This window comes from Peromyscus californicus, unplaced genomic scaffold (genome assembly GCF_007827085.1).
Source record: "Peromyscus californicus insignis strain IS unplaced genomic scaffold, ASM782708v3 Scaffold_5__1_contigs__length_169319896, whole genome shotgun sequence".
Classification (NCBI taxonomy): Eukaryota; Metazoa; Chordata; class Mammalia; order Rodentia; family Cricetidae; genus Peromyscus; species Peromyscus californicus.
This window is the reverse complement of record NW_026294573.1, coordinates 60,144,255-60,166,942: the sequence shown is the minus strand read 5'-3', so window position 1 is coordinate 60,166,942 and position 22,688 is coordinate 60,144,255. Positions and strand designations below refer to the sequence as shown.

At 39.3% G+C, this 22,688-nt stretch overlaps 1 protein-coding gene across 36 annotated transcripts in view; it reads right to left on the bottom strand.

Annotated features, from left to right (window-relative positions):
* The window catches only part of Elavl2 (ELAV like RNA binding protein 2), a 171,684-nt gene that overhangs the window by 25,769 nt on the left and 123,227 nt on the right, over positions 1-22,688 (bottom strand). For all 36 annotated transcript variants that reach the window (XM_052716256.1, XM_052716239.1, XM_052716247.1 and 33 more), the window contains one exon: positions 12,351-12,454. In XM_052716256.1, the coding sequence (XP_052572216.1) occupies positions 12,351-12,454 (104 nt within the window). The remainder of the gene's footprint in view (positions 1-12,350; positions 12,455-22,688) is intronic.

Below are 22,688 nucleotides of genomic sequence, written 5' to 3'. Positions count from 1 at the left end.
AGAGACTTGTCTTTGTCTGGTCCTCTATAGTACTTAAGGATTTAAGAGAATAGGATTCTTGAACATACTGTAATTTTCTACCAAGCATGTAAGTGATCCTAATACTCTGGAGCCAGGGGGTAAGAAGATTTTTTGGAAGTTCAATATCAGTTTAGTAGTTTACACAGCAATTTTCAGGCCAACCAGGACTACATGAGACCCTTAAAACCACTACCATGATGTACCTTTAAAAAGTTATCTCAAACATTCAAAGACAATTTTCTAACAAATTATTTTCCACATTAAAACACATGACAATGGTTTTCCCAACAATTTCCCTTCAGATATGTATTTTAAAATCTGCAACCCAGGACAGTGAGATGCCTCAGTGGGTAAAGCACTAGGCATTAAACCCAAAGACCTGAGTTCAACCTCCAGAATGCATATAATGAACAGTGATAAACCAACTTCTACAAGTTCTCCTTGGAACACTACATGCATGCTGTGACATGTGCATGCCCCCTTCCCAACATATACACATTAATTGTTTTTAATTAAAAGTATCTGCATATACAAAAGTAATAAGTAAAATTTTTAAAATAAATATAACTTCAGCTCCTTCTCTTTTATTGTAAGCAAACCACACAACATCCAAGACAATGTTTGAGGATCTGAGGTAACTCAATTTATGAGTACATGTACACACACTTTCATGCAAACAGTTACAAAACTATTTTCTTTCCAGAGTGGCCTGTCTATATAGGAAGCCTCAATCAGTATAAACTGTGCAACCATTTAAAACAACAACAAGCAAATGAACAAACAGAAAACTCCCATCAGTTGCAGGAGACATTCTAGACTTGTCTACAATACTTAGCCTTTAAATGAGACAAAGTGAAAATTTGTGTGAGAGCGACATTCATGTGCATGACAAGTGGGGGGGATTTATATAAAATATGAAATGCTTCCCACAGAGCTAAAGGAATTTCTCCAACATGTTTTTTGTAGATGTGATTGAAGTTATATGACTGTGAGAAATTTATTCAGTACCTATGGGGAATACGCGAAATATTATTGAGTGTTTGATGACTTAAGTCTACAAAGATAGCGCGCTCTCTCTCTCTCTCTCTCTCTCGCTCTCTCAACATGATCAGACATTGGAGAATAACTATGGGAAAGCTTTCTTTAAATGAACTGATTTGCAAGACTAATAGTCTCATTCAAAGATGAGATACTCCATTCTCCAAATGTCTATTAAACACCTGAGCTGTATATTCTCCCAAACTGCTTTAACAGAAAATAATTACTGTACTCCTAAAGCTTTTCCTGTGGCAGTTGTAAAGATTTTACAAGAGAGGTTTTATAGAATACATGACAACCTTCACAGGACAAAAGAAAGAGATGGCATCACAGCCATTTCTAGAACATCTCCAGAAACTTGAGAAGGGGGCAGTGAAAAGGGAGTCAGCCACCTTCGCCTTTGTTCTGAGACAAAGCGTCCTCTTCAGACCTGACTTCACCTTCAGAATCCCATCCTGTGGTATTTAATTACACAGAATGATCTGGCACCAGGCCCTCTCCTTGGGTCTCGCTGATTGATAGCATCAATAACACTCACTAGCTGTAATTAACCTTCCAAATAGTATCCTCTTTGCTGCTGGCCGATCAATGTGCTTTAATACTCAGAGAACAAAGTACAAAGGTGAGAGGTGGTTTTAGCCTTCACCTTCACAGTTCACTTGACTTTGTGGGCCAGGGTAGTTTGCAGACAATGCATACTTCACAATTCCCTCAAGACACTGCTTAGGGAAGAACACTATAAAAAAGAAAATTCTTTGGTTGTGACAATTTCTTACAAATCTTTGTTTTTGCAAATATGAGCAGGCTTTTGGAAAACCTATGTACTGCTTTCATGTAGCTGTGGGGCAACATTCAGTTCACAGGTCAAAAGGTTCTAAATTAAGGTTGCTGACAGTAAACGGTTTCTTTAAAAACTATAGTATGCTACAGCTCTTATGATAATGGAACAAATTGATATTTGGGGGGAGGCCCTAGGCAAAATAGTAAAAAAAAAAAATCAAGATACTAAGGAAAGGTGAAAAGAGGGGTGTTGGGGTGATATGAACTTAAAATGAATTACAAAATCATCTTTTATAACATTAACATCTGAATAGACCACCATTAAGAGCCATCTTAAGTGCATGGGCTCTAAACAACCACAAAGGATACACAGGCAACAAATAATGTTGTTTCACTTGTGAAGTACCTGATGATCTATAAATATCCTGAAAAGGCACCAACTCTCAAGAGTGTGTGTGTGTAAACATCTATTGTTTCTTCATTAAATCCACCATTTTATTCATTCAATGCATACTGCTCTGCCATGAAAATCATTTAATACAACACATAATGGAGATCTTGTTGCTTGCATCCATGTTTATTTGGAAATAAGCATGAGTATATCCAAACGTAAATTATAAAGGCTCATTAACCCAGGTTTCTTAGGTGAGATTACTGCCTAAGAATCACTTGTGACAGCTGTTAGAGTAACATTCTCCTTGGCTCAGGTCTGCTGGTCAGTCAGTAACCCTTGGTGGCTATAAATCTGTGTTTTATCAACCACTCCATCCTACTGATCCTGAGGAACAACAGAAGTTCTGACAACCCCTCATCAGAAAGATTTATAATCCGTAATGTTCAAACTCTGGGCTTCATTTGCTAGGGTTTCCTGGAGGGCTCATAAAATTCAGAGCCACCAGGTCCTACTTACTGTCCTCTAATGTTAGTGTCTGAATGAGATAATTCCCATGTTGCAACTTAGAAGCATTTATAGGAATATAAATTGCCAACAAATGCAAAATTGCAGAAGTAAAAGTAAGTTCATAGTATCCTAAGCATTTCCAGGATCTCAGACTGCTTGAACTTGACTCTTCTGAGCAAGGAGCCCTATAGCCTGGCCAGATCCTGGGAAACAGTGAAATAATAAAATTGCTATTGTACTCAGCCTCACAAAGTGTGTGTGTGTGTGTGTGTGTGTGTGTAGGAGGGTACCTTTTCATGTCTCCACAAACTTTCTAGGAAAGAAAGGAGGGCTGTAAGAATAAAACAGGCAGGAGACATCAAATTTCTAAATACAGATTAAGTAAAAAAAAAAATTCATGGAGACTACTATTTTTCTGAGTTACTGGTTTCCAGGACCCAGTATAGTTTTGTTTCTTTTTTGTCACTCACTTGAGAGCTCTTTGACACTCATTAGGCATCCCAGAGCCTAAGCAGGAAGGATTAAACTCCCTATTCCTGTGGGGGGAAGTAGCTTTACATTAATGACCAAGAAAAAAAAAAAAGGCATGCTAGGAAGATCTAAGATTTATTGTCTTAAGTCTTACAAATTAACTTGGGCTCCAATTTATCTTATCAGTAAAAGACAATAAGCATTTTGCCTCTCAGCTACTGTTCATTCACAAATCCAAACATGTTCTATTTTTTTAAGAGTCCGATGACATCACTGTGAAAAGCAGGCATAGCACAGAAGAAATGACAGGCTCCTTGAAGTTAGCACCTAACTCTGCCTAACTAGCTGCACAAAACAGAGCAAACAGATCAAGCACCAGCTCTCCTGGCTATACACAAAATCCCAACCCAATTGTGGCCATAAGCAGTCAGAAATCAGAGCAGCCAGCAGCTAGCAAGGTCTTACAGAAATGTCTCTGCAGAGGCACTCTTCTACAACAGGATGGATGGTGGACCAAGGGGTCTGGTCAGGATGGCATCTTCTCGCCATGTGAATCAGATTCAGATTTTCCTCTCTTACTGTTAGCTTAAAAGCCAACCCAAACAGATCCACATACATAGGACTATACTCCCTACTGCCCTAGGGAGATGCTTCTTCATTAGGTATTAGAAAGGCTCTGGTTGAACAACTGCCCCGCCCCACCACCACCCACCACAAAACAAACAAGCAAGCAAGCAGAAACAACAGCAATTCCCTAAACCCACGCCAGGGGTCAAGTAGTACTCTCAAGTCCTTCCTCTCACTTCCAGACTTGTACTCAAAAGGCTGTTAACCCTTTTACTCCAATGGATGTAGCTATAAAAGCTTTAAGTCCTTCAGGCTGCTTAGAGAGGGAAACTGCCAGCATTCTCTAGGCTAGACATCACACACATAAGCGGAGCCATCTCCCAGGGTCATGATGTTCCTGGAGAGCATGCTTGGGCAACAAAATGACCCCCCAACTTCTTCCTGAGGAAGATAGGTTCAGTCAATTGCTGAGACTTCTACTATTATCACACTCCACGGCCCATTGGGTGGCACATGGACCGACAGCAAGAGAGCTGGGGATACTACCACCACCGGGGACCTGCTCCCCATCCCAGCTTCTCTGTGAGCTCAGCTTCTACTCTAGCATCTAGAACACGATATCCAAAGAATATCTGTTCAAAGAATGGAAAATTACTGGGAATTCTCAAATGTCCACCTAATTCTCAGCTGGATATAAAAGGCTAGATAGAGGGTGACAACCAGGTCTAGACCCTCTGACTATGTACCCACACCTGGACAAAGCTAGGTAAGAAAGAAATCATGCATAGGCTTTGATGAAGCAGTCTATGAAATACATGAAGGAGATCTCATATAAATAACTCATTAATAAGGTAATCTCTTATTTTCCTTCAAGTAAGGACTATATAAAATATATTTAATATAGATGTAAGAATTTTACAATGAGAGATAGCAAATAGCCCATTAAAAGCTGAAACATGGTGCTACACTACTACATTCTATGATCATAACCAAAATTAGGAAAGCATATACTAAGTCTATCTGTTTAAAAAGCAAAGAAGTCATTGCTCAGTTTTCACTGTTGCTCCATTTCTGGAATGCACTATTTCCCCCACTTTTTGTCTTTTCTTATTGTTTAGTTGGCGTTGGCGCTGGACAAAGATCTGAAGAAATGAAATAAATGATGTTTATTAGGCTAGAACTCATAGGTGGTCAGCAAATTAAAGACCTGTACTTCAAACAATTATTTCCAAGGTTTGAAATCATTAAGACCTGTACTTCATATGATTATTTCCAAGGTTTGAAATCTTTTCAAGGACAGGAAAAATAGTGGTCTACAGATAAGTTTTGAAATGAAGGAACATTGTATGATGTGATTCACAAATTCTACACTTTGACTATCACTAAAAATAATTTTCTAGCCAGAAAATTACTAGGTGGATTGAGATACTCAGTATCTATGGAGTCTAAACACAAAGCAAACGTTCTCTCAAAATGAACAAAGAAGTCCATTCCTATCACTGTTATGCCCCAATCTCTGGCATGTGTCCCTCATCTAGAGAAAAATGTCTCCTTTACACAGTACTCTTACCTTTCAGTATCTGTTGTCATTTCAGGCTCATCTGTACATTGTACCAGCAAATTCTATGTGGTTCCTCTAACATCTGCTGTCAAATTCCTATGCCCTACATTTACGTGAACAGTCAACATTAGAGCATTTGTCCTAAACCTCCCAGAATTCTGCTGCCAGCCATTGTATCAGAGCACTTGCCAACTAGCAAGTCCTTAGCACAACTTCCATGTCCCCTCCTCCTACTCTACAGTAAGATCAGATTATATAATATATAGAGAATGTTGTCCAATAGTCAGAACTTCATAGGATAACTTACAGTGATAAATGAAAGCCAATCAAACCCCAATCATCTTGTAGCAAAAGGAGACTGCACGAGCAAAGGGTTTCCCAAAACAAGTTGCACCAAGTACACAAGCGGTGGAGGAAAAGAAGTCAAAACTGTCGCAAGCTTCAGGAAGGAATGCTGATTTCTGTAGTTGAATTTCTAAGCGGTCTTATCAAATAAAAAACAGGGAGCCAAATATAGGGGTGAAAGCCTTAGAGATCAGGGAAATAGTGAGAGCCACCAATCAATCTTACCTCACCAGCTCTGCAACTTCCAAAGTGCCACAACTTCTTGTCTACCCAGGCTTTTATTGTCTTGCTGTTCTGCCCTCTCACTGGCTCTTAGCCTAGCTACCTCACTTCCTTGTCAGTGCCTGTCTGTACAGACCTCCAGGTCTCTATGGTTGGTACTGGGATTAAAGTCGTGTGTCACGATGCTTGGCTCTGTTCCCTACTGTGGCCTTGAACACACAGAGAACCTGCCTGCCTAGTGATCAGATTAAGGGTGTGTGCTACCACTGCCTGACTTTTGTGCTTACTTAAAATGGCTTGCTATTTCCTTTGATCTCCAGGCAAACTTTTATTTATTAACATACAAATAAAATATCACCACACTTCAGCACAAATAAAATATCACATTTCCCCCTTTTTTTGTCTAATAAAAATAAAAAAATAACAAAGTTCTAGCTAATATAAAAAAATATAAAGGGGCTGGAGAGATGGCTCAGAGGTTAAGAGCACTGGCTGTTCTTCCAGAGGTCCTGAGTTTAATTCCCAGCAACCACATGGTGGCTCACAACCCTCTGTAATGAGATCTGGTGCCCTCTTCTGGTGTACATACATACATACATGCACACAAAACACTGCATACATTATAAATAAATAAATAAATATTTTAAAAAGAGAAATAAATTCTGTTGTTTAAAAAATATATACAATAATTATATACAACCAATAAATACATCAATAATGTCCATTTGCATTTTGACAAATTCAGAGAAAGTATTCCATTATCTATTCTATTTTGGTAAGTCCAAAACGCACCTAATTCACTTTCTATCCTAACTTACATTACCAACAGAAAACTATCTTATGATGCTAACCAAATCATCCCACAGCAAAGCATTAGTGTACCAAAAACTGGACTGGGAGTCAGACGCATGAATATTCTGACCTCAAGGGGCTATAGAGAGACATATAAGTATAAATTAAATACTGGTATGATTACTAACATAAGTTTATCAATTGCAGGTTGAATATCTACTACCTAAAATGATTCAAACCTGGAGTGTTTTGGGGACTGGGGAGTAGCTCAGTGGTAAGTATTGGCTACACATGTATAAGGACTTAAGTATGGAGCAGCCAAAATCCATGTAAAAAGCTGGGTGGGCACAGAGGCCTCCTGTAACTCCAGCACTCAAGAGATACATTAGCTAGCAATACTAACCAAATTGCTAAGCTCTGGGTTCCATGAGAGACCCTGACTCAAAAAATAAAGGGAAGAGTGGGTTGAAGATGACATCTCACACCAACTTCAACTCTTTCTCTTCCTCTTCCCCCCTCCACCGCCCCCACACACAGTGGTTTGGATGTCAGTTTTTTCCTGATTTTTTTAATGTTTCATATACAGTAAGGTATCTTGGGAATAAGGCCTATTCACATGTTATATACACTACATATCAACAACCTGAAGGACACAGGTTATTTCTAAGAATTTTGTGCATGGAATAGTGTTATGTTGTGGACTCATCAGGGCAACAGTCTAAGGTCTCAAATTTTGGATCACTTTAGATTTCCCAGTTTGGAGAGGTCAAGTTCCAAGTCATTCACAGCTACACTTGGAAGTTAAACAGTTGAAACTAGGGTGACAGAGCCAGGTGAGTCAAGAAAAGATTTCAGAAACAGAGGCTTCCGGTTCCATGTGAAGATTCCAACTCATGGCTAAACAGGTGGGAAAATGAAATCTGACATTTTCTAATTTTTAATCGAGAAACAGTAAAAAGTATAAATCTTTAAGAAAAAAATGAAAAGTAACACAGGGGCTCAGAATAAAGGTTTATTAGATTACCTTAATCACTGCCAATCTGAACACTTAAAGGAATAGCTATTATTAATATTTAATATTCCAATTTTTATAATAGAATTTTCCATATGTGCTTAAATAGTAGTTTAGTTATTTTAATAAAGGTATTTTATATTTCTAGATGGTAGTTAATAATTTTTAGGCAAAAGAAATTTTTAGTCTGCTATATGCTTTGAATAATTATGGGGAAGGAAAAGAATACAAGGAGGCACTTTTCCATGCTGGCCATACTTCCAGATTTCTCAGGGGGTAAGGGCTGGTTTTCAGGAGTAGTACCTAACAATAAAAGATCATTTTCCAGTAACAGAGCTCACATTCTGGAAAATAAAGCTTCATATGCCCTGCTTTCCAGAGTACTATTCCAGAAGAGAGACGATGGGAGATATGCTGAATCAGGTGTTCGTATCACTGTGCACAATCACCTTTTGTGAGCATGTGTCAAGAGAATATACAGGCACTTCAGAAACGAATTGTTTTACTTTGTAAAATAATCATTTTTCTTCTACTTATGAGTTGAAGTCTGATACGTTAATCTAGATGAAAGACAAATGTATTGGCTTTAAACTGTGTGTTATATGTACTATTCAGATCTTATCAACATATATGGTCCCCTAAAAACAAGTCAGGAAAGGGCATTATGACTGACAGTCAACAGGCACTGAGCTCCTGAGCAGTCCATAGACAGGATCTTGTGGATAATGGAGGGCTACTGATCAAAGACACTACCTTGAACATAATTTTGTATACTGCCCTTAGAATATGTTGGGCCTCTACTGTCTGAGCTGTACAGAAACTATACTTTTTCCCTACCCACCTCCCAATAGAAGACATTAACATCTGGGAACAGTCATACTTTATTTGCTATGTCAATATAAGGAACAATATGGGCAAGGTTTAGCCCAATGTGGCTACCTTCATGCTGCTGACAGATCCATCACTTGTTACTAGCAAGGGGTGTTGTAAGCATATTGCCCCAGCAGGCACAGAAAGATCCAGAAAAGTGATTAATCATATCAAAATAAAGTGATACCATTCTCTCAGGACTTTCTGATTCTAAGATGCTCTTTCTGAAGGTGAAGACTGAACCATAAGCTACAAATGCTGACCAATTATTCAACATACTCAAGAAGACACCGACATTTTACTCCAGCTAATAGAATTAGCCACAAAAGCTGATCAGAGGAGGAGCTATGAGACAAACTGAACTGTGTGTACAAAGCATTAACTATACAGAGAACCCACCCATTCAAAACCAGAAACTTGCAGGGTGGTGGCAGCACACACCAGCACCCGGGAGGCAGAAGCAGGCAGATCTTTGGGTTCGAGGCCAGCCTGGTCTACAAAGTGTCAGGACAGCCAGGACTACACAGAGAAACTCTGTTTCAAAACAAAACAAAACAAACAAACAAAACCCAACAAAACAAAACAAACAAACAAAAATAAAACACAGAAACTCACTGAAATGTAGATTACTGGATCTCACCAGGGGACACTAAGCTAATACATCCTAGTTCTGGAATATGTGCATCTAAGTCATTCCTCACATGATTTCCACGCAACAATAACCTTTGATTCTCATGGGGCCTAAGGGACTTCCACTCACTGAAGAAATAGTGAATATATGTCATTTCAGACACCAACTATTACAAGGATCCCTATTGGGCTGATACTATTAGGAAGCCCTGGGAGAACTTCTAAGCAAGCCATCTTTCACAGCACTTCAGTCACTGCTTCAATGCTTCAGTATTTTAAAAAGTCAGGTATTTACCAAAGTCATACTGATATGGTGGGCGGCTTGGAAAACACAACAGAAATCAAAATTCAAGAAGCCTAAATTTTATATATAAGTATCTGTATACAAAGTAGCTATTTTCCTCTAAAGAAAAACATGGTGTACTAGCACATGTTTTGGTGGAGTATTAGAAAACATGTACTGGAGTCACTGCTTTCTTCAACTATGCAACCTTGGCTAAGCTGTATGAGCACCAAGGTCTCCACAATTTTAGGAGACAGAGAGTAGTCTAAGTCTAAACTACACGTGGATCATGCTGACCAGAAAACGTCTATGGTTACTTGTGGGTAAAGAGCATGGAGCTTAAACAGAGGAGAACCCAATATGAGTTGGAACAGTGCAACAAGGCAGGGTTTCAGAGGGGCTCTGAATGGGTCAATGAATGAGAATGGGTAAAATCAGCCTGACAGCCATCATCAAGATGAACTGAAGCAGGGAAAAAGAGAATGGTGATATAGCATTCCAGAGAATGGAAAACTTAAGTGTAGCTTCCAGATCACACAGAAAATAGTGAAGGCAAGAAAAAACATACTTGAGAGTTCGTGTTAAGAATGCAAAACCTATCTAATTGAAAAAAGAAAAAGAAAAAATAGAAATACAAATATAGGCAAAAATTGTGCAATCTACTTCTGGAAAATGGTCTGCTTTGCCTTTTGGAGAAATCTGGGCCAAATTGAGGATACCAGCTGTTATCTGATATTTTTGCAAGAACCAAATGGGGGCAGGGGAAGAAGTAGCCTGCTGCCTGCCCATCATCCCTCCCAAATTTCAGAAAGTCACAAGTAGCAGGTGTCACAGTATAAAAGTCACAAAGCATTACTGTCCTTTCTTGTACATTCAGCCCAAGTAGCTAAGTCCTGAGGAGAGAAGGCAGGACCATGGGCAGTATAGAAACAGCTGTCATCAATGGTTTCTGTAAAGGCCCAGTACATTTATCTTACGGTGACCTGCTTCCTCTGCATTTCTACCTTTTTCTGGATCTTAGAGCAGACAGTATGTATAGCAAAAGAAGTGACTCACTAAGAATGAAATAAGGGTGATTATTTCTGGAATGAGGAAAATGGTCATTTGCTGAGATGAGCCATCCCAATCATATTTCATTTTCCTTTTAACAACTTGGGCTCTCAGCACTAAGAGCAATTGATTTCCAGGATTGCTGGTCATTTAAGTTAAGGAAGAGGAAGCCTACAAAAATCCATAGGACATAGAACACATTAAACAGCCTAGAGATAGCCAGATAGTGGGCACCATTGTTAACGGCACTGTATTATCTCTATTAAAGACTGAGCATTTGACATAAAGAAAGATTAAGCAGGCAAGTGTGAAGAGTTAGGAAAAAAAAGCAATTCAGGTTTTTTTTTTTTTTTTTTAAAAAAAAAGGATCAAAACCAACTTTTTATCATCTTAAATTTCTCTAAGATTTTTCTTAGAATTTTGGTAACAGAATGATCAGTTCCTTTTCTGATTACAGGATGTATCTTCTCCCACTTTCTTTATTAGAAACACCCAGCATTATTGGACATCCTACATCTAAGTATGTTTGGAGACTATCATACAGTTTCCTTTAGATGAAAAGAGCCGACAGGAATTTTTCCTTTGGGCCAATAAATATAAAGAATGAGGTGTCAAAACGACCCAGGGCTAACAAATCACCTTAACTGACAATCCTAAGAGAAGTCACTTTAAGCACAAAGATGACACTGCATTTCAAGATACCTCCAAAGGAAGGGAAAAAAGCAAAAAAAGGGCAACACTAGACGAGCCTCTAAACAAGATGGATGGCAGAGTCTGCCTTGAGTACCCTCCTCTTAGGCCCTAGTTTGGGCTGGCTTCTCACATCACGGGCAGAAAATAGGTTCCAACTTGAGTCAATTGATAGAGATTGTCGGGAACACTATTTTGAAATATATTTGGGAGCTACATCTGGATTCAGTGAGAAAGTGTACCATGATAGATATGAGATGTCTACACTGGGCAGGAGGGAATAAATTGATGACAGAGGGCCAATGATTTGCTAGAGGCAACACTGCCCCTATTTGCTAAGGAAAAAGAAATCTAAGCTGGAAACTGGATCAACTTCTTACCCAGATAATTCAAGTAAGGATTTCAAAATATAAAGCTGCAGAAAAGTATCCATAAAATACCATTATACATCTTCAAAGAAAAAATGACCCATGTGCCATGGGAGCTTTAGAGTTCATCTCCTCGGAAATCTGCTAGGACTGAGTCAAGACAAAACACCACTACTAGATCTAACTTGCTTAACCACTAATAGTTTTACATTTTAAACTAAAAAAATAAGTAATACTTTATTATTCACAAAGACCACATGAAATTTAAGTTTTGGTGTTTATAATAAAGGCTATACTAGATCACACTACAACTCATCTATATATGTAGTAGCCACAGTCACATTCTCATAGCAAGGGCAGAGGTGAGAGCCCTGACTGAGTCCTACTGGCTTGCAAAACCTCATGCATTTACTAGCTTACAAAACAAGTCCAACAACTACTGTCTAGACAAGTTCAAGAACCCCTCGAGCAATAGGATAAGGATTCTCTCTATAAGAAGTACTTAATGTAGGGGGCTTCTACAGTATTTATCCAAGAGCACTGCTGCTTTGTCTGGCAATATTAAGTGTCTAGACTTATATTTAGAATACTTAGCCTCCTTTGCGGAATAAGCACAAAAATATTATGCTCCCAGAGAAGTGTTTATGAGGCCCAAATGAAAAAGAACTACAAATAAACCTAAAACAAACAAACAAACAAAAAAATCCCTCCTTTTTCTACAAGTAGATTTAAGAAAAATGTGAACATACTTTTATTGTTTTGGTTTGAAGTCTCAATCCATTCAGAGTGTTGATAGCTTTCTCTGCATCCTTGGGGTCAATGTAGTTCACAAAGCCGTAACCCAAGCTCTGCCCTAAGGAGAGGGAAGAGGGAAGGGGAAAGATACGTTAGTTCAACCCACTGGCAGGAGCAGACTTTGGTTTGGGCACAGTCTCCTGTCATTCACATCCAAATAGGTTCTCAACAGAAAAGGAAACTCTGTTCATTCTTTCAGATAAAGATGTAGTCTTTTTTTTTCAATCTCCTGTCCAGTATATTTGCAAATTTAAAAAGCAGAGCTGCATAAGAAACCACACAGACCCAGAGCATCCCATCGCACACCATGTGCCTAATTCAGGATGTGGCAGCAGCCCCCACAACTGGGTGCGTTTCTCTGCTGAGCTCCAGAAGGAAGAGACAAAAACATGAACTCCCCTTTCTTTACCTATAAAACAGAAGATGGCAACAGCAACCAAGAACCTGCCAGTGTTGTTTGAACCGTACTGACACATTCACAGCACTGGACAGCTACAGTTACTACAGAGAGTAAAGTGGCGAAGACAGTGCATACGTGTAGGAATGTGCCACATAATGACATTTTGGTCAGTGTGCTGCATACACAATGGTGCTCCCAGTAGAGTCTAATAGAACTGAAACATTCCTGCCACATAGTGCCATCATTACTATGGTGACCTCATAGCACAATTCAGAGTCATGTGCTTATGACAATGCTGATGCAAACAAATGTAATGAACTGGTCATATGAGAGCACAGCAATACAGTTTGTATAGTGATTACTTACTTGATAATGATTTATTGATTAATGTATTTTCTATTAGGCATTTAACAATAAGCATTTAAAAGGTGTGCTATACAAAAATATGCCATGTTTCTGTATACAGTCTCCTCAAATTCATCTTTTGACTCTATCAAGGTTTATACTGGGTAACTGACCTGTCTCATCTAGGCTAGTATATGAGGACTACCTACAATGCTCATAAATGACAAAATGGACAAACAGCACATCTCAGAATGAGCTGTCATTAAACAATGTATGACCACACTTAGTTTAGAAGGATATTTCTTTTAATAAATTCAACAAAATTTTTCTAGGTACTATTCTAATCTAAAAAGGGATTATAGGAAAACAAAGGGATTTACACAGAGAACAGCATCCATCATGACAAGAAAAGGGAGAGACAAGGAAATAATGAAGCACAAAAAGGGTTGTAAAGAATAACTTCCAAACAACTCTTGCTTGTTGCCATTGTGGTGTGCCCATCAGCTGGCCTCTCACCCCTCATTCAGTGGAACCCTATTAGAAAACAGGGAGGTACCATGTAGGGGGAAGCGAGAGAACACAGCCCTATGTCAGGCTGCTCCCAGGGATCAAATGTTCAGCCAAGGTGAAGTTTCTCCATTTAAGAAGAGACAGGTGACACAATGAATAAGGGGTTTAGACAACTGACATTTCCTGGAAAGTACAAATGCTTGATTAAAAAACCCTGGCTCTCTAGCAGTTTCATAGGAAAGTGGGGGACTTGTTGTGTCCCCCAACTGCTATGTACTGATATTAAAGACAGCCCCTCTGGTTACTCTAGTGTGTGACTTCTTTGTTAATAAACAGATAAACACAGAAGGCCAACCATAACCTAGTAAGCATGAGAAGTTGTAATCTATTATTCTTTGGAGACCGTGAAAAGAATTTGGGAAAACAGGAGCTAACGTTCCCTCTTACCAAGATGTGTTTTTCCTGTATGCAAAAACAACCACAAACAGAAGGGGGCTTGTGGTATAAGGCAGTGCTGCAGAGCTTACCTAAGATGTGCAAGGCCCTGGGTTAGAAGATCAGCACCTCAGAAAGCAAAGAATTAAAAAGGAGGGCCAAGAATGAAGTGGGCTCTTGTTTCCTTAGCACTATATTCAGTATATATATATATATATGCACACTAGGCATGAGTGTGCACACTTTGATGTAGGCAAAACACTCATACACATAAAATAAACCTACAGAAAAAGGTCATATGTCAAACTACTGTAATTTCAAGCCTCCAGCTTTTTACCAATTTCAGAAGCATTTCTCACATGTCTACTGTATATGTGTAGAATGCCCTCTTAAGAGAAGTGCTGCGACTCTCCTGTCATTGAGCAGGATTCAAGTTGGCAGAACACAAAAAGAATCTGCACAAGGGACCAGCTTATGAGGGAAGGAATATGGGATTTGAAGACTGGCATGTGAGCTCTAATCTCCTCTCTGCTATCTACCAATGTGTGACATTCAACAAAGGTTGAATGAAGATGTTATTCAACCTTTCAGAGCCACTGCTTCCTACCTAAAAACAAAGATAATTCCTATACAACTAGAATGCTAAAACAACGATGACGATGATACTCATTATGGATGAAAGTGGACATCCTAGTCAAAAGATAACAGAAGGAAAAAGAGCACACATACTATACACTATGTCTTTAAGCATATTCATTTAGGTTATATCAGGAAGGCATTACCATATGATGGAAAAGAAGCAGACAAGCATCATACTGTATAGTTTTGTCACTCTACTAAAATTAAGTAGTAACTGCCATCAGAAGCATGCAGTTTTCTTTTCTACAGTTTTTCTACCAACAACTTTTAATCATCTTAGTGATTCAACCTCAGCTGCATGGGAGAATCAGCTCAGAGATCTTGGGGAGTCTGAGTCCCAGACTCTAAAATTCTGACTTGATCAGTTTGTTTTGAAGCACTGAAAACAGTTTAGTGATTTTAAGGTACAACCAGGCTGAGAAACATGTTTTTTGCTTTTTATTTTTTAAACTATTTATCTGTATGTGTGTACAACTTCAAGGATTCAAGTCTTCTCCTTCCACTGGATGTGTGTTCCAGGGATTGAACTTAGGTCACTGGGTTTGGCAGCAACCACCTTCACTTGCTGAGTCATCTTACTGACCAAAGAAAACAAGTGTTAAAGGTGAGTCTTGAGGTACACAGAACATCTGGAAGCTAAGAGGGGGCCTTAGCATGTGAAATGTCTCTACATAGAAGACGCCATTTTACAGATGTATCTTAAAGAGATTTTATGATGGTCTTCTTCTATGCTATCACATTACCCACTATTTTAGGAAGCAATTCACTGGCCTCCTGACATGGGTCTTGGGCAGCCATGTTTCTAGGCTCAATGCTGCACATGGAGAAGATCGGTCACTTGCTCTGGCTAACCTGTTCCTAGGCTGCCTGTAGTCCTGACTCCTAGCGCGCTATAGGCAATGGAAGATTTGCAAAATGAAACCAGGAGAACTTAAATGGTGCCATTTATATTACCAAAGATATAAAGGTCACGATCAGAGAGCACATTCTGTGAATCTGACCTGACACCCAATGAAATCTGGCCGGCTACAATGATGAATGAAATTCTCACTATGATTGGCTAGACTTAAACACACATTCACCTCCAAATAATCTCTTCTCTTTGTAAAGAAGTTTCTGATCTAGTATTATTGAGAGAAGTGTGATCTGCCCAGTGAAATGTGTTCAAGGTAAGTGACGTTTCCTATTAATAATAAAACATGTAAGGGTTATCTGCTACTAAAAGGTACATTCTTAAGTCCACTGTTAGCATAGCAAACAAAATGTTGGGGTGCTAATACAAGAGATAACTCTTATCTAAGAAGCTTCTCTTTTCAGCCGATAGTGATTAACACAGAAACCCACGACTGGTAAAGGTGCAGAGAACGAGGGACTGCAAAATTCTCTGTCCTAAATGGGACATCTATAACATACCATTCCCTCTTCCAAGGCTCAGGGATCATTATGGAAGAGAGGGAACAAAGACTAGAAGAGCCAGAGGCAGTGGGTAACTACAAGGAAACTGTTTTCCAAATACAGAGGGGCAGTTGCACATATGAAATCGCCGTGCTTGTTAAAGTTCACAAGACCTGTGCAAATTCAAGTCAGACAAAATCCCAGCATGAAGAGGGGTGGTGGTGGCTGAAGAGCCACTGACAAATGATAGCTGCTAGAAGACGGGGAGTCAATTTTCTTCAAGAGTGTTGCCTTCGTATGTCTCCCAAGCCCCAGGGGAAGGCCACACATCCAAGGACATGTGGGCAGCACAAACTGGACTCCATGAGCTTTAAAACACACACACACACACCAAAAAAAAACAACCAACACAAAGGTGGGAGGGGTAGAGAAGTGAGAAGTGTATTTAGAGGGAGTTTGGGGGGTGGTGAATAAGATCAATACATATTGTATGAAATTAGAGTGACAGGAACTTTACAGATTTTCAGTATGGAGTGCATTAATTATCCAGGTGAGCAAATACTTACTGAGCCTAAGGCAAACAAAGGCATCACAGATATAGACAGTGACTCCCCATTGTCCCCTTTCAGCTATGTGATCATTTAACGCTCAGTTATAAACTCACAGTTTTCACACAAAGGTAAGAATGGCATCCAAAGCTTGGCAATCAGCTTCTACAACATAAGAAGCATGGGATAAAGCAGTAAGGCTAGGCACTGAATGTGTGAATCTTCCACTCAGCAACATAGGCTGTCTTCATCACGTCTAAAGTACAGTATCACCAGACATTTTCTGACGGACTTGATACATATGTGTATTATTAATAATGTATTGGTTGCCTACTGTGTCATTTCTGTCGATTTTAGCAGCTAACAATTTATACTTTATGTCTATATCTATGCTGTTTTTCAATTCGCTTATTTATATTTCTGGTTACAAGTTCATATTTTTTAAAAAGCAATAGCAAACCAAACAGCAAAGAAAGAAAAGCTACTGAAAACCTCCCGAACCAGGACTTAGTCTTTCCATTCCTGTACTCCCACTCCCCAGTTACTCCCCAACAGGAGCTACAACGGATGGCTTGGAAGTCAAGCACCTTTCCCTATATCATCCAAAAGTCCCAAGGGACTCTAAATTTAGAGTGTGTACATGTTTATCCCCAAACCAAATATCACTTTTTGAAAACTTACAAAGCTGCACATTTAAATTCCAAGTACGATGAATTATGGAAGCCAACATAATTTTTAAAACAGTTTCTAAGAAAACAGAACTAACACCACTCATCCCCAGCTATCTTCCCATGCTACCCTGTCCATAGTCTCTCAAGGGTTTAGGAACCAGTAATCCACGTCTTGGACCTAAGAGCATGGCAAGGACTCTAGAACTTCACTATGGAAACAGCTTGGATGGATAGTTTCACAGCCACTCTCTGGACAATTACTACACCCCAGAAAATTGTGGATGTCTTTTCAGCTGCATTCTTTTTAATTGAGCATACACACCACAGAAAAGGATCCCTTCCTATTTAAAAAAAAAGTGTCTAAAATGCAACTGGTACAAGAGCAAGCTGCTAGATTCATGGTCAATGACCTGAAGCATGGAGCTGAAACATGGAGCTCCGGCAGGGACAGAGTACCACACCAAACAGGGTGGGGGTCAGAGGAAGAAGAGCTAAGCAGGAAGATAATCCGCTTAGTGTTAAAGTGGTACTTTGGGAGAGACAGTAAATGCCAATTTATCCCAAACTGTGTGTAATTCAACGCATCAGCCACTCCCTAGTCACCTACATTGCTTTTAACAGCATACTTTAATTAAAAACTTAATTGCATATTTTAATTAAAAATACACAATCTTCTGGACCCGTTTCATTCAAAGGTCACTTCATTTACTTTTTTTTTTTTCTATTTAAAATTACTACCAGTGTTCAAAATATCAAATTACCCCCATAGGTCTAAAACTAAAGGCAATAGACTACTATAATTCTTGATTAAAAACCTGGCACATTAATTTTATCCAACCAATATTAAATGAGATCTTTCTCAACAAGAATTTGTGGAGAAGGGTTATATACTTAAGTATTTCTCACCTAAACTAAGTATACATTCATTCACTATCAAAACCTACATTTTGCTAGGCCCTGGAGGATGCGAAGATAAGGTACTGCTCCTCCTCACATGCCTCCATTCTGAGAGGAGACAAATGAACAAGAATAAAATACTAAGGAGAAACACCAAATGAAGTGAGAGTGGGAAACAGACCAAGGGGTGACACTGCTGTTTAAATACAGCAGAGTGGGGCTCATCCTGATGGTAATGTCCAAAACAAGACCAGTAGGAAGTGGGTCCTGAACCAGAGACCAAGATGTGTGAAATGACTTCTATCAACATGCTGCTCACTTGCACAGCTAAATCCACTTCTCTTCCTCAGTCGGGCATCCTTGGTTATTAATTTTCTGACTTGGTTTATTGCTTCTCCACTCTTCCTTACTAATCACCCTCTTCCCTAGACTCTGGAATCCAAGACAGGAGCCATCCTCCACTATATTTTTATGGGTGGAACTCCTAAAAATCAAATTGGACCATACCCTGTTTTCCTGGCTTCCTGCTGACTTCCAGCAGAGCAGAGCTCTGCTTCTTCTGGTCCTACAGATATGCCCTACTACACACACTCAGGTGCCAGTGCTGGAGCATACTTCCAGAACTGGATTACTCACACAAACCTCCGAGACTGTGACAGCATTTCCTGATACCACATTCCTAGATCCTAATATGTAGGGTCCATTGCTCCCCTTCCTAGCAGTTCTACAGCAGGCCCCATATTATGACCTTATAGCGTGTGCTTTTGCATGTGCATGTGTGTGTGTGTGTGTGTGTGTGTGTGTGTGTGTGTGTGTGTGTGTGTTTACTAGCCAATTTGGATGCACACTGGGCTAATTTGAATATAAGCAGATTGTTCCACTTTGGGACTGAGCAAGGCAGAGCAAGTTGACCACAGTTCCTGACAAAGTCCTATCACATACTATTTAGTAAATAAATGTTCAGTGACCAAATGAATGAACCAACCACAAACAGATGAATTAACTAAGAGCAGTATCTGCGTTCCAGGAGCTTATGTCTTAGGATCAAGTTGCCCTTACAAACATGTTCCCCTGCCCCTGTCTTGTACGAGACGGATTACAGAATATGGAGATGAGATGCTCAAATGTTACAGTATTCTGTCTTCATAAGGGAATCATACAAGCCATTTTTTTAAAATAGTTCATGTAAAATTCTCACATGAAAATTTTCTATAAATACCATTAAAATGAAATCTCAATTTAAAAAATAATGTTATATAGAGTAATTTGATAGATTTACATAAATCTGTTTCACAAATCTGTAAGTATGAATTATGGGATGTCAGCATATAATTTTGTTGAAAGTGCTTTTTCACTAATATAATTAAGTCTGCCGAGACTATTCATGAACGAGTCAAATAAAATGCAGAGTGAATTCTGTAAAAACCTGGTAGTTGAATCAACAATAAAAGGTGACTACACTGATTGATGTGTATCTATTATTTCATTTAGAGCAGTAGTAATGTTTTATGAAATAACAGAATGAAAGCAGCATGGATCTTTTTTAAATTCTAGAGTTATCAGAAACAGGCTGCTGATGGTCCTCTGTCAAGCAAGACTCTTATAACCTAAGTCTAACAATGAAACATTTGGGGAGAAAAAAGAAAAAGAAGAAATATTTGTGATCTCTAAACAGTGCCTGTGTAAAACTGAATACCTTAACTAAAAAGACTGGGAAAGCAAAACATAAGATTTGGAAAATCTGATCTCTAAAGGGGAATTTTTCTTTTCAATAAAGACCTAGTTTTCTCATTATGCTACCCTTCTCCTTCCTCCTCCCAGTACACAAAGTTGTAAATGTGTTGTCTTTCCTCAGATGGACTTTCTGTTCCTGGGCACCCATCATGTGTGTCTGTTCAAACAGGCTGTGCACTACAACTCTGGCACCAGAATGGCACAATCCAGACTTAACCAGCCTTCTTAATATTTTACTGCATGGTGCCACACAGAAGGGGAAAGGGGAGAGAGAACCTTGAGAGCAGAGGGATGCAATCCTTCCTGGTCACATTTCTCTCCAAATGTCCAGTCCCTTCTTAGCTTGAATCTCCTCCAGATGCAGTTAGTCATTCCATTTGAACAACCCACTAGCTTGGGTCACACCAAACAGTTCCTCCTTGCTGCCCTCTAATGAATAAGACCAAATGGAGAGGAGAGGCTGGCAGGATCCTGTTACTACAGTCGAAGCCAGCTATCAACATGAGGAGGATTTTGACCAGCTTCCCAAAGGACATTACCATGGATTAGCACTAGGATAGAGAATTCAACCTAGATGCTCACACAATGCAGAAAACAGATGGGTTGCTCCAAAATTCATATTCCCCCCAAATGCTAATAAAGCTGGCCTGGGACTCAAAGGACCTAATACTTTAAATGGCTTTGGAACTTCAGATATATGGAGATAATAAGAAAAGAGTTAAATTACAACTTTTCTGCTGAAATCAAAGTTGTAAGGAGTGATTATTTGGTAAATATTACCTAAACGGTCTAATTCTATGGGGAGCGTCTAATGTCCTCTGCACCAGGGCATTTTCTCTGTGAGTTAATTTTAATGGCCATATCTGTCCTGATTATACAACTAGTAAAGCTCTATTTCCTACAGTTCCAGTACCAGTAATTATGAATTTGCTGGCAATGCAGTGTGACCTTGCTTAAGTTGGCGAAAGTGTGGGTTCTTAATACATCACCCTTGCAGACAGCATTAAGAACTCCCACACAATTCAATCTTAGGTTATGGAGAACAGAGAGAGCATATTAAATCCTCTAAATTTTCAAGTGCTGCACCAGGTACTAAGACTGTCTTGCGTCCAATACAAGAAACATTGGGGCAATTTGGCAAAATCTGAAGAAAGACAATAAATGGATTCCTCCCACTCCATATCTTCAAAAGAAACTCATGGAGCAGGTTCTCTAGTGTGGAAGGGAGTAAGATGATAGAGAACCTGGACAGTGAGGGGAAAAGTCAGAACTCGTCTCTTACTAGTTTAGGTAGCTGCTCAAAAGAAGCCATCAGCAACCCTACCTTCAAATGATGGGAGTAAAAGCCAAATGCTGGCAGGTAGCCCAAAATTCAGTCCCTATAGTTCGAAGTTAGAACGTTAACAACTCTGAACCAGTGTCAGATCTACTCCTAGTTAAAGGTCTGGGTCTCCTGCAATTGTCCCTCCATTAGAATTAACATATGTGGACCTCCATTCACACAGACACTTACACAGTCTCTGCTTTGCCTTGTGCCTGCTTAAAAAGCAATGGGGTTGTTCAAGTAAATATCATTTGCGATGAGGCCAGAGGAACCACATTCCTCAAAATAGTATTGTGGGAAAGGAGGAAAGCAGTCGACAACTGTGGTAGTAAAAAGGGCATCTGCTGTTGCTTGCACTACCAGCTGGTGTCAATCTTCACATGGGTGCATGCACACACTCACACAAAGAAACCAGAGAGCAGTCCACCGAGAAGCAAAGCAGCTTTCTTAATGTGGCTTTTACTCTCTGCAAGCCAGCATTTTCATTTAGTTATTACCAAAAAAAAATTAAAGCCCCTAAGCACTATAATTAGTTGAGCAGCTCTTTTGACATTATGTCAGCCTTGCAATTTACTAGGAAGCCTGTTTTGTCCAAAGTTTCAAAGAGAAACATTTGCTTATACAAACTATGGAAGAAACATTAGATTATGTGGTTCTATATGATAAAAGATTCTTTTGGATATAAATTTTCTTCTTGGAAACATACCTTTTTAAGAATATCTTCTACTTACTCCAAAGCTTCAACACCCTAAATTTTCTACTGTGGAAAGGTCAGTCAGTTTGAAGGGCAAAGTCCACTCCCAATAGACCTACCTACCTGAAAGCAAAGGCTACCATACTGCCTAACTGCTATAGAGGAACTAATGGGCCTTACATTGCATAGATTCATCATATTTAATTCTATGAATACACAGAATACACATTTATAGACATTTTACAGAGAGAAGTGTGGAGGTTCAGAGGTGGTAATTAACTTTCTCAGAAGTAGCTAGTAAATGAGTCTGATTTCAGAGCCAGGGCTGGTCTTCCCAAGCCCAGCTTCTCCAAGTTCACTGCCATAAGTGGAACTTGGGAGTCACTGCGAAACAGGGTCCTGTGCATCCAAACATCACAACGTTCTAACCAGAAAACTTATCTCCAATACACCTGCATTTGATTTCTTGTCCCTTGTTGTATAATCATCTGACTGAAACTTCACAGTTCTTTCTTGATCCATCCAAAAGACCACATATAAAAGGGAGGAGGGGAGCCCTGAAAGAAAGGAACAGCATCCTGCAGGTGCAGAAACCACTTATGCCCTCAAAACAAATCCATCATTATAAAGCAGATAGATGAGAGGTATCTGCATTATCACAAGATTCCTCTTAAATGAAGCTTGATTTACATACTCCTCT